We start from the raw sequence: 12,713 nt of genomic DNA, 5'->3' as shown, positions 1-12,713 counted from the left end.
AAAAGAAAGGCACCATTTTTAAAGTCTCTTCTATTTTAGTACTACAGGGGAGGGATATGTGCTGACTCTAAATAACACCCTGCCAATGCTGCAAGTGAGCCCTCAGCTCTCCAAGATACATGATGATTTGTATCAATGACTTATGTATGATTTGTAACAATGAGCTGGATCTAGGTATCTGCAGTGTTGTGGCTATGTAGTGTTATACCACAGCTCCTCTTCTTCTCCACAATCCTACATGCCAATCCTAAACCCTAGTGACCATTTTTCAACCAGCTGCATCCAGAGCAGGCAGTTTGTGCTGTGCTGGGCAAGTACCTACTAGCAGGGCCCCATGGCCACCAAAACACATCTGGGAGACCACCTGTACTGATCCTGACCATGAGACCATTGTACTTCAAGGAGTCAATGATCCACATAGCAGTTACCCTCAGTAGGCCCACGCTTGTGGTGCCCAAATACCTTGGCCATGGGACAAACCCAGTCAGCTGGTAGAACAGAGGAGCCTGCAGGCAGTTCCCACTCTGCAACAGGGACTACACTACCTGCCTGTCCTCATGTATGTAAGAGCTGCAAGAAGTTCTCATGTAAACCTCCATACTGACAACAGAATATATTACCAGAGATGATTTCTTAATAGAAAATAATATAGCAGCTTGAATGACCAAAACAAGGGAACTTCCCCACAGCCAGCATCTGTGTCGCAACATCAGAAAACTGATCCAGTGCTCCATGAACACAGGGTACCCAGCATCTGAAGGGACATACGATTTACTTGCTATCTGTATTCTTCTGTTTGTTTTATATTATTAAGACAGCTATTTTATTAAGCTATTGGTTATTGGGCCTTTATTACTGATATCCAGAAAGAGTTCTGTACTCTGCCCCTTACCTCATGCCCTGGAGCAGAGCATTCTCTGTCCATCCCCTCCTACCACCTGCTGTACACCCTCCCTCACCCCTATTGCATGAAGTTCCAAGAAAAGGCCAAAAGGATTTATAATACAAGGAAATAGAGAAATATACATTAATCTTGTGATGCTTTATCTTATACACCAGCCTTTTAGCTCCTTCTAAAGACCTTACCTACTTCCTACCTGATAGTAAATCCAATTACATCCAGTCCTCCTGCGCAGAAGCCGCTGCCAGTTAGCTTTTCATGTACACACTAAAAGCTCCCGAGTGCACTTCTGAAACTCAAGACCAGCAGGATGTCTGCCTTCTAAGAGGATTGCATCCTCCCTGAGCAGCAGAGTGCTTCAGACATGGCCCATTCAGTGAGAGAGAAGCTGACAATTTTGCCAAAGAACAGGCATTGATTTCTCCCTAAAGAGATAATACCTATACTATTTAATCAGGAGGGCTTTTTGTGAAAATTAATACAAAGCCATTCTTTTCATTTGAGCACTTTGTCTCTACAGCACTGAAGTTCTACTTTTTCATGTATATACACAGGTTCTTAAAGTCAAGGGTGGAGGGGAGAGGGCTGCCAGTCTGCCTCCCACCACCAGCAGGCTCAAGGTGCCCACACTGGCCTGCTTGTACCAGCGGTCCCAGCAGCAGCCTTATGCCTAGATTCACACCTGATAACACAATGGGGACAAAGTAGAAAAAGGAAAAGGCTAGCTTCCTTTCCAGGGTTCACTTGGAATTGATAGAAGCTGCTGTCCTTCATTCTTGACCACAGGATAAACGGGCTGAAATCTCTTTGCAGATAAATCACTGCTTCTGCTAAATAAAAGGTCCTCTGAAGACACAAAGTGTTCCAACAAATGTGCAGGGAGAATAATCGCTATTAGACTATCCTTCCCTACTGCAATATTTTCACCCTCTCCTCTTGGTATTCAATTCTTAATGTTTGCTCTTGCAAGCATTATCACATGTATCACAAATATCTTACGTATTACCAGTTATTTCAATAAATGTAATTTATTTAAACAAAACAAGAATATTATGTTTCAAAGGATGTACTGACATCTTAAGGAACCCTGCCTCGCTCAGTGGTGGAAAAGAAATCACTTGCTTCACTTTGATCCAAATGTCAATTTTGTGGGAATATCTATTATTTAAGTTTTGAAAGGCCATCAGACAGAGGGAACAATGTAGTGCTGTATCTCCAGTCATCAGAGAAAGGAAAAAAAGAGAGGTATTTGTGCACATGGCAGTTTTTTGAAGTTTCTGTAATCTTCAAAGACACTCTACACTCTATTTCCTTTTCTATCGCTGACAAAATACATAATGTGCAATTATGTGGAAAGACTCAGTCTCTACATGATTGATACTTCCTTGCACCAAATCCATACAAATGTTTAAGGGAGTTATATCTCAATTCATACTAGAGGGTAGAGCAAAGGAAGAGTTACATTTTCTTATGGAGAGAAGTACATTTTTATTTAATAGCTGTACACTGCACATTAAAAATGCAGTGACTGTCTATATAAATACGCAAGTTATAACTCAATTATACACACAAAAATAATTATTTGAGATGATTAATATGTAGTATTCAGACAATTAGGTGACTTTAAAAATGCAGCATAAGGTGGTATGAGATTTTTCATCTATGAGAAGACAGCCCAAGTATCTTATTTAAAGTCAAGTTTCTATTTCCTGCTAAAAAACCCCCAACCATTATTGATATAAACTTCAAGCCATTCAATAAAAAAGCTCAGCTAGTGGTAAGCAAGCACTGATCGTACTTTAGCTGTTCATCTCTTGGATTTATTTCTGTGCAGTGGTTCTTAAACTACTGCTCCTGCCATCTTACTGTGAAGCACCACAACCTGAACAGCTGGAAGCACAGCCATCCCTGGAAGCACTGTGTACACCAGGACTATGTAAAATGACTCCTGTGCTTCTGTGCAATTTAATATCTTAAATCTCTTGTACCTGTTGGGACAATCAAATTGCATTAATTGGTTACGCAGCTTTTAGGGCAACACTGATGCACCATTTACTCACTGCACTACACTGTCCTTCTGATACTTCTTGTAGTATTACTTCCACAGTCCAGAGATGCCAATTTGGGGAATGATTTTGCAACAGTAGCATCTGGCCCCTTGGCACACTCATCTTTGAGCTGTGCCAGCTTGGCAGTTGCCCTAAGGTACATCAAATGGTCAGAAAGCAAAGATAGTTCACTATCCTGGACATCAGTTTTCCTCTGTCAGCAGCCTTCAGCTTTGTCCTCTCACTTCCTTCAAAGCATCTGCTATTTTGGCACCTGCTTTTCTTACACACAAAGGTCAAAGCGTTGTACTTTTCTTCTCAGAATTGCAAGGAAAGCCTCTGATTTTGCTAAGCAAATGGATTTTGAAAATAATGTCTTTTGTATTTGAGAAGAAAAGGTAGGAAGAGAAAGGAAGTGGGAAGGAAACAAATTTCAGATAGTAACTTCTTTCATACATCCAACTGGAACTGCAGGTAAGTATTCAGTATCAGCAAGGGACACTATTCTGCTCTTGCACATTCACTCCCCTGGGAGCGGGCTGTGCACCTTGCCTTGCAGAATCAGACTCTTGGAGCTGAGTTTCTGAAATGTATTCTCAACAGTTTCACAAGTACCCTCAAGATACACTTTTACCCAGATTTGTTCCTTGATGAAAGCACTTTGATAAAGCAAAAATGGCATTACAGGCAGCCAGACACATCCTTATTAATAGACAGAGCTATCTAAACTTTAACCTGCCTCAAGACTGGCTCTTCAGTAGACACTACTGAAGTTTCCATCACATAACACAATGATCAGCTCCATCCTCCTTCTCATCATTATACACCTGACAGGTGGATTTCAGATAGATGCAATTTAGATCCAAGTAGGAAAGGGCACATATCTACTGGCCGCCTCCATTTCCAGTCTACTGTGCCAGCCACATTTCTGCTAGGGATGAGATTCCCTGGAGAAATCAGAAGCTTTATATCAATTCAACATTCTTCTTCTGTTGCCAACACTTTAAAAATAGGCTTATTTTATCCATATATATATATATATATATATATATATATGTAATCTAGCTTAATGCTTTTGGTGCAATATATTCAACATACAACTCAAACACTAGTTTTTGAGTCCTTGCAGCTGAAGGTCATCAACAGTTTTCACTCACTCAGTAATAAAACACCTGAAAAATCAAACTAGAAAACAGGATTTTCCCCTCAGAATACTAAAACAAACCTTTTAATGCTATTTCTGACTAAAAAATTAAGTTCGGGTTTTTGTTAAGTTGCAATTTCTATAGAACACATTGTTTGTGAATATATACTCCCCTCTCCACCCCCTCTGAAAACTACATATTCATTAGAAATTGCATCATCTCTAAAACCAGAATGTCCCAATCTGATCTAGACTCAGATTTCTTCTGGAGCTCATATTTACATTTCTATTATACAGACTTTATTCAGCTACATCTTTAATTTAGGTAACTTAAGAAATTCAGTTCTCAGAGGTATCTTTGTCCATTTTCAGGTCATCAAGTTGCAGAAATAACACAATATCTGTAATAATCACCAAAAAAAATATTTAAAATTTTCTACATAACTTCATGATCCCAAAGCACTTCAGACATGAATTAAACTTCACTAACCTCCAATAAACTATGAAGGAAAAAAGCATTATGTGCTGGAGCACACACTTTCTGAGCTTCAAGTTACATATTTCAGGCATCAGAAGGATAAAAAAAGGGTATAACTGCTTTGTACAACTGAAAATGAACAAAGGTGGAAGAAGTTATTTGTGTCTGAAGGAAAAGACAGTAGTGCAGAAACACAGCACAGAACTGTGCTCAGCTGCAGCAGCAGGTAAGGCCAACCATAGGTTAGTACAGATCAGGGGTCAAACCTGACATTAAACCTGGGCTGACAAGTCCCGAGAGCATACAGCTATGCAGAAACACAACCTCCACACAGTTACCAGTTACTCTGAAATGTAGCACAGCATACCAAGACTTCTCTTGCTTGGGACAGGAGGTAGGTGTCCCCACACCTCTGCATTTTTAACTTCTCCTGAAAAAGTAACCATACCCTTCTACACCATTTTCTCTACCACCAAAAAAGTGTCTCAGCAAAGACAGCAGAAGGGGATACATGCCTTTCCCTCTCTATCTCATTCAGATTCAAGCATAATTGTTTGAAGAACAGATGTGGTTTGCCTTACACTAATACATCAAATCATGCACCTGCAGCTGAAGTTTAGGCTTGTGTTCACTGCACACACATTCAGTCATCTGAATGTGAAGGAGGGGAAGGAGGGATGGATCTATAGACAGGTCATGCCTAACACTACCTCAGGTCTTCCTTCGGTTCCTGCAAGTTGGAGCACTAAGAAGTTACTCATCTGCTTAAAAGTAAGTTTGTGTTCAACCACTTCATCCCAACTATTAGTAACAGGTTGGACAAGACCCTTTTATAGCTTCCCAGACATGAGCCAAGTTTTGAAAGTCGAGAAAAGCTGTGAAGACTAATCAGAATCTGGCCAAACTACCCCCATCCCAGCACACTGTGGGTGAGTATTTGCAGTAATGTGTGACCATCCATGGTATGAGTCTTTCTGCTTTCCTAGAATGAATAAACAGCATCATCTTGAAACAACAAAGAAAGTCTTCATCCCCACAACATGTAAGCACAGGCATCTCCTGTAAGGTAGTGGATTCCCTGCCTCCCCCACCCCTACTGGCTGCTCCTCAAAGCTGACATATTCCTTGCCACAAGAGACCCTTGGCAAGTGATTAATAGCATGCCAAACTTGCAGTCTTAGCTAACTAACACAATGGTTTGTTTGTGCATGTATAATCCTTTAGACACAAACCATTGACCAAATCTGGGACTAAGTCAGGACCCAGCTGCACCTAAACTCCCTCTGAGAAGGTGGTTAGAATGTAATGGGGTCTTTTCTGAACCTCACAACTCAACAGGAGAGTCTCCATGACAGCTTTTTCTGACCCATCCTCTATGCAGTAAATAATCAAGTGTACCGTGCCACAATCTTGTCTGTGACACTGTCACATTTACTATCAAACATGGTGAAATAGCTGGTTTATATCAATGAATGTGTTATTACTTCTCTCTGATGAGCAAAATGCATCACTCCATCCATGACATTTACAGATCCAAGGAATGATTTTGGTCTCAAATAAAAACCTTTGCCGGAAGAACTATTAATCCAAATTTTGATTCAGAAAAAACTGAAGAGTATCTGAAGAAAATAAACTTATTTTTGCCGTGGACCATACCAAAGTAACAAGATGTTTATACCAGGTTTTAGTTGCGTTTTCAAAGTGATAAATGTTTCTGGCATTTCCACTTAAAACAATCAAACATATCATAAAACAGGAAAGACACCAATCCATAAAGCAATTGGTAATACTTAGTTCCTTTAAAGATAAATATAGCATTAAGAAAAGCACATCCTATTTCATCAAATCAGTCTTAAGGAAAGGTAAACTTTAAAGAGCTGTGAAATCAAACTAATAGTCATTTATCAAAGAGGACTGGCCAACCTTTCCAGAAGGGCATTTTATTTCATACAGATCAGTAAAATCTTTGATAATGCAACTGTCATTCTTATTCAGAATTTGTTCTAAAAGATTCATTATGTGCCCAAGATTAACTTGAGTCTCACAGACTGTCTCAAACCTTTCCCTTTGAAGGAGCTAGAGGCATAAAATAACACAGTAAATGTCTGTTCAGACAGACAGCAATCATCTTTAACAATAACCATACTTCTCAGGAAGTGACTCGAGTACTTTTTACTGCTGCTATGATTTAAAGATCTTAATTAACATCAGCTCTATTTCCCAAAGGAAAACAGCTGCTCCTGTGACAAGGCATTTTTGGAGCACTCCACAAACTGAGAGCAGAACTGAACACTATCACGCACACCCATGGCAAAGCTTTTAAAAACCTTTACAGAAGAAAGGAAAAGGAAAAGGCACCTTTAATTAGATAAGACAGAAGGGTGAGGGGGGCAGTAAATGTTCCATACACTAGAATAGAGTTCCCAGATACACAAATCACTGCAAAGACTCCTTCACAGCCCTGGAAACACTAAGACTAAGCAACACAAATTCTTAACATTGCAAGGTTCTTTTCTGGATGCAATGTATTTTATTTATTCTTCATTAGAATTTAAATCGCAGAAGAAACAATCCTTAGTTCAGTATATACATATATACAAACTAGAACAGATTGCATTTGCTGACCCTCTAGGGATTTGTATCTCCCAAAGAATGCTGCAAAAACCATAGCAAAAAAAAAAAAAAATCATTGAAAATTACTGTGCAATCTATATCACTATACTGTCAAAAAAAAGTTTAGACAAATAATCCTTAATGGCAAATTAAATGTAAGGAATAGATTTTAAAAAATAAATCTATTTTAAAGTTCTGGTGAGAAGTAGTAGTTAATTGCATAGAGTTCTAGTGCAAAGTTCCATAGTCAGATAAACACTGTCACCTAAAAGAAGACTTAAGAGACTGAATGTGTTGTTGCAGCTCACTGAAATACCGAAGCAAGTGATAAGACAAACAATCAGGTAAAATAATCATAGTTTTTACAGACACTTACTTGAATGGTGTGAAAAGAAATGACAATGTGGTTTTCTTTTTCTGACTCATCTTAACCTGCATAAAAGAGCATTAAATCATTACATGCAAGTTGCAACAAGATTAAAAATTGTATCAGGAATTAAACTACAAAAAAATCACAGAAGATTTCTAAGACTTTGGAAAAGAAATGAAATAACAGTGTCAATATACTGTCCATGAAAGTGGGTGTTATACTCCAGTATGTGCAACTCCTCTGAGTTCCTGGAAACTCAGACCTGCTCTACAGTAAATAAAATAAACCATGCTCCAGCCACTGATTTTCTCAGGACTTCTACAGTTTGCAGGATAAAAGGAAGATATGGCTAGAAGTGCTATCAGGCTTCAGTGCCGACCTCCCTCATTGAAACCAGCACCATTTATGCCAGACAAGAACAGTATACTGCAGCAAACACCACCAAAGCAATGCTGTTAAATCAGTTAACCTGCACACGGACAAAAACAGAAGGTTTTGATGCCATCAGAGACACTTTGTCCAAGGTCCTCCAAGTCATCTTTAAGGCCTCCTGCAGCTGCCTGACTCAAGTCTGACTGTTGGCATAATGCGCAGCCAGGAACTTTCTAAGCACACTACTTGTAAAACCTGACAGGTGGAAGCACCAACCTACACATTTCATCCTATCCATCCAAGGCAACATCATCTCCAGGGAGCACAAACTGTGGTCAGGTCAGTCCATCCCAGGGAAAGTAAAAATCCACTTGGCACATCTAAGCCAGTGCACTACTTCTGCTTCAGCAGAGAAACACAAAGGAAATTCAGACAGGATCATTCAATACAATGCTAGAAAGAAGCCAACAACAACAACAAAGATAATCCAGCACTACAGAACAAGAATACAAGTAAGTTCAAAGGAAAGGAGAAGCAGAACTACTTCTTTTTAAAATAATCTCAAAGATACCAATTTAAGTGAAAAAGATCTGAGTGACATCCTTAATTCTTAAAGGAGAGGTCTTCCAACTGCAGAGGCGATATCAGTGTGCTTCAAACTTCATGTCCAACCCTACCAGTCACTTTCCCTGTCACATGCCAGCTTTTCCACTATATTTTTGAAAATGAGTCTGCTGCTGACACTGCCACCCTGGTATCCACACCTTTGTGAACCTGGCATTCACAAAGGGACAGAAGATGCCGAAGGTGCTGATCTCCTCATGTCATCTCATGCTGGTTCATTGTTTCACTATCATGACATGGATTTCCAGACAGGATAACAGTTCTTTCATGTCTCAGCTTCTGTCTGTGGAGGATGGTTTTCCCTCAGAGCATTTCTATGCCTTGCCAAAACTGGGATTTGGGGATTTTGGACAGTTTCTTACTCTACTGCATAGTGAAATAGAACCATTTTGTTTGGACCACTCGTGTTCTCATAATGTAATTTCCAATATTAAATGAATCAAGACAGAGAAGCCAGAGATGAACACTTGCAAAGCAAAACAACAGATATAACAGCATTAGCTAAAAGTTAATTAGGCCACTAATTTAATTTCTTTAATGCACAGGAGCCTATTACCTTTGTGATCTGTTTGTGTACTGACCCTGATTTAAAGCCTTGTCTCCCGGCCCCCATTGCAAAGGCATTATTTCCCTTCTCCAGCATTCAGATTCTACCTACATACTGCAAGTAGGTTTACATTAACACCAATAAACATCACCATTTTTGTTAAGAATCAAGAAAAAAGTCATTCATTCTCCTTACAAAAAAGCAACCAAACTTGTTTATTAAAGTCTTTCAAGCTTCTTCAGGTAAGTCTCACAGCTATTCAATTAAATGAATGTGCATTCAATTTTAATCCTTTCAATTTAGCACACTATGTATAGGATATGTCATATAATTATTTTACATATAGCAACAACTATTATTCAGGTAAGTTGGGGTTTTTTACCATATGTTTAATACCTTAAATTGTTCAAGAATCTGAACAGCGTTGGTGAACATGCTCTCTGCTTTGAAATGAGCACTACTGTTCAGATACTCCAAAGGCAGAGTTCCCTGAGGAAGAAAAATACACATAATAAGTAAAAAAAATTAAATGAAATAACAGGAATTTCTCTTAACTGAATTGCTGGCCAAATGAGCAGTAAGAATACTTCAAATTACTGCTGAAATAACTCATGTGACTCCTTTGAAAATACTCTTCTTACACAGCTTTGCAACATCACTGGGATTGTTTGTAATACCTCAGCTTCTACAGGAATGCAAAAAACATAAATAACAGAAGTTGTTATTAAACTACATACTATAAAATAATATAAACTCAACCACTAATCAGAAGCCATTTTTGAAATCCCTAGAAGTCTTCCACCCAAAGCCTTGCCTGGGCCTGACTCAGTCCAGTACTTGTGATAGGAAAGGGAGCAGTTCCCATGCCACCCGCTATGCACACAACCAGCAAGGAGTGCAGGACAAGGTGAAAGACATTGGGGCAGAGTCTCCAGAAGAAATACTTTGCAAAATACGCAGTAAATAGATGTTTTATATGGGAAACCAGCAGCATGAAGGCAGACTAATGAAATGCTAATTGTCAATTGATATTTATGAGGCAACTTTTGGACTATGTAACAACACATGAGAGAAATTAGAAGAAAAAGGCATCTCACTATTCACTAAATTAGAGGCACAAGATAACATCTGAAGGAAGTACACTAGTTTAATCAAGAAATAATTGAACATTAAATTGCAGGAACTAGCTTGTTTAAAACTTAGCTTTCACTATCAAAATCACGCTATTCAAACCATATTGCATTTTTACCATCCCTAAAAACAAAGTAACAAAAAACTTATATAGCTCAAGAGTATAAAGTTGCAGATTACAATAGGACCAGCTGCCTTTCCAATTGAAAGCCCTATACAACACATAAAAAGATTTAAGTCTGTACTCTAAACTAGAGACACACACATAAAATTAAAACTATGAGCAGTTTCCACACCTTATAGCACTTTCACAAATGTGTAATCTTTCCCCTCACACACCTCAAGTCTTGTCCCCAACACCCCTTCCTCTATGGCAAACAGATTTTTATAACATAGAAAAACATTTGTACTTCTTACCACAGAGTTCAGGGGGAAAGGCACACCGATAAGGGAAGCCATCAGTGGTGCTACATCAGCCTGTGCAAACAGAAGCATTCCCACGTTAACATAGTTTCAGCCTCTAGAGCTAATAAATTTAGCTTAATTTTAACATACCTGCATTTGCAAAAGGTAATTATGCAATACTGCCAAGTTATAACATAAAACTCTCCTTTAGAGTTTTTTTGGTTTTTAGTTTCCAGTAGTCATGGCATGATTAGATTCAAAACGTGAAGTTCCACTGCTGATCAAGCTTCAAAAATACATTTAGTTTAAAAAGCAAACATAACCACCCCAGTATTTATTTGCAAGAATTCAGCACCTCCTTTACTGCACTCAGAGAGGCATATCACTTTTTATGACTATTTATATGACCAAAAGAACTAATTTCATATTTACAGTTTTAAGCAATATACTGGATATACTGCTCTTCACAACATTCCTTATCCCATGCTTCCACAGCACTGATTACTCACCTTCTCCCCTTCAGAGGGAGTTTCTGCACTTTTTTTATGTCCAGTCAGCCCTTGGAAAGGCCCTTCAATCTACACGAAGGCATTTCATGAAATAAGTTACCATTACCTTCTACTCGTGATAATAAACACTGCCTCTTACCAGTTTTATATTTTCCTTCAATATAAAACTATGCACCAAAATTCTTTGTTTCTCCAGCATAAATCTGAAGAAACTACAATGAAACCACAGGCACTGCACCAGCCTCAGATCTACCAGGCAGACTCCAAACCATTATTTGTAGAGAACAATACACTTGGAGTGTAATGGTAATTAGAAGTCTCATTTGCTATTTTTACCCATAGTCACACATGTACTACAGGACAAAAGCTCTGTCTTTGGGAACTCCATTATCCAGGACAAAGCAATACTCAAGACTCTTCTATACAGTCTCAAAACAACATTGCCATTAACTTCTACCAACCTTGAGAGGAAAGCTAATCTCTAGTTTTGTACCAGGGCTTTGCTGAAAGCAGTTGATCCAGAACATTCACGATTTGAACCTTCTAGCATGACATTATTTCCCTTGTTTGAGTAGGTTTGCAGTCTGTTATTCATATATTGGGTTTTGTAGGATGATAGGAAGCAAAAAGCACCATGGTTTAAAAAAGCTTGACTGATTACGGATCAAAGGATAAGGTGCTCACCTTCTTTTCTTCCTTTACAGTACTAATCGTCTAAATTGCAAAATACTTGGGCCATAATCACAGATGAAAAAACCCCACAGTTTACCATAATAACAAGAAATGGTTTTGATTCAATGACAGAAGCTTGGGGGACCTGGTATATTGTACTGTGCTCTTCCTACAGCCATGTGGGATCACTTAAATGGGACAATAATGCATCTTCAGGAGAAGTTGTATGCAGCTGTCACATGTCAACAAGGAATTTAAACTTATCCTCATAATGTTATTATGGCTGCTGTTTCTAGGGAAATGGTACATTGGTATGATCATTCATTCAAATTAAGTGAATTACTTTAAATCACACAAAACACATAATTTAAGGTGAAAATTTATGAACTATTAAATTAGGTACGTTTGATACCTGATTGACATCAATCCTCTTCAAGTTCTCCAGTTTCCATTCTGCAAGAAATAACAGAGCACCTGAATCTACACAGATTTGAAAGGAGTTATTCAGTTGACATTTAATATCTTGTTGCAATTTTCTGCAAAGTGTTGGTACTAATGAAAATTATGATTTTACATTAGGATGCTAGCTCAAGAAAGGTTACAGATGGAATTCAACAGGCAGGAACAACAAAACACATTCATTTCAGCTTACATTTTCTTTTATCCAGCAGGATAAATTGCTGCCTGCAATTGTGACCTAGATCAGTTCAAGAAAGGCCAAGGTTTTTATTTTTTTCAGCACAGTGATGTATTACCTCCTGTGCCAACTAAAAAAACCAAACTTGGGCTTAGGAGACTTACAGAATCTCTTCAATAGTTTGTAAAAAAGGCTAATCCAAGGTCCTAAATGCACTGGTACAGCATGGTACAAACATTACACCCTAAAGCTTTGGCACATC

The 12,713-nt window shown here is 38.5% G+C and overlaps 1 protein-coding gene across 1 annotated transcript in view; it reads right to left on the bottom strand.

The window, feature by feature from the left end:
• The window catches only part of PIGN (phosphatidylinositol glycan anchor biosynthesis class N), a 105,471-nt gene that overhangs the window by 54,096 nt on the left and 38,662 nt on the right, over positions 1-12,713 (bottom strand). Inside the window, exons 9-12 of the mRNA XM_042049014.1 lie at positions 12,227-12,267; positions 10,646-10,705; positions 9,494-9,586; positions 7,561-7,616 (exon numbers count right to left, since the gene is read on the bottom strand). Of these exons, the coding sequence (XP_041904948.1) occupies positions 7,561-7,616; positions 9,494-9,586; positions 10,646-10,705; positions 12,227-12,267 (250 nt within the window). The remainder of the gene's footprint in view (positions 1-7,560; positions 7,617-9,493; positions 9,587-10,645; positions 10,706-12,226; positions 12,268-12,713) is intronic.

This window comes from Corvus kubaryi, unplaced genomic scaffold, assembly GCF_017639235.1.
Source record: "Corvus kubaryi isolate FWS band 111438036 unplaced genomic scaffold, C.kubaryi_AGA036_p1.0 69, whole genome shotgun sequence".
In the NCBI taxonomy this organism is placed as follows: Eukaryota; Metazoa; Chordata; class Aves; order Passeriformes; family Corvidae; genus Corvus; species Corvus kubaryi.
The sequence above is the reverse complement of the archived record's forward strand: the minus strand, read 5'-3'. Positions and strand labels throughout refer to the sequence as shown.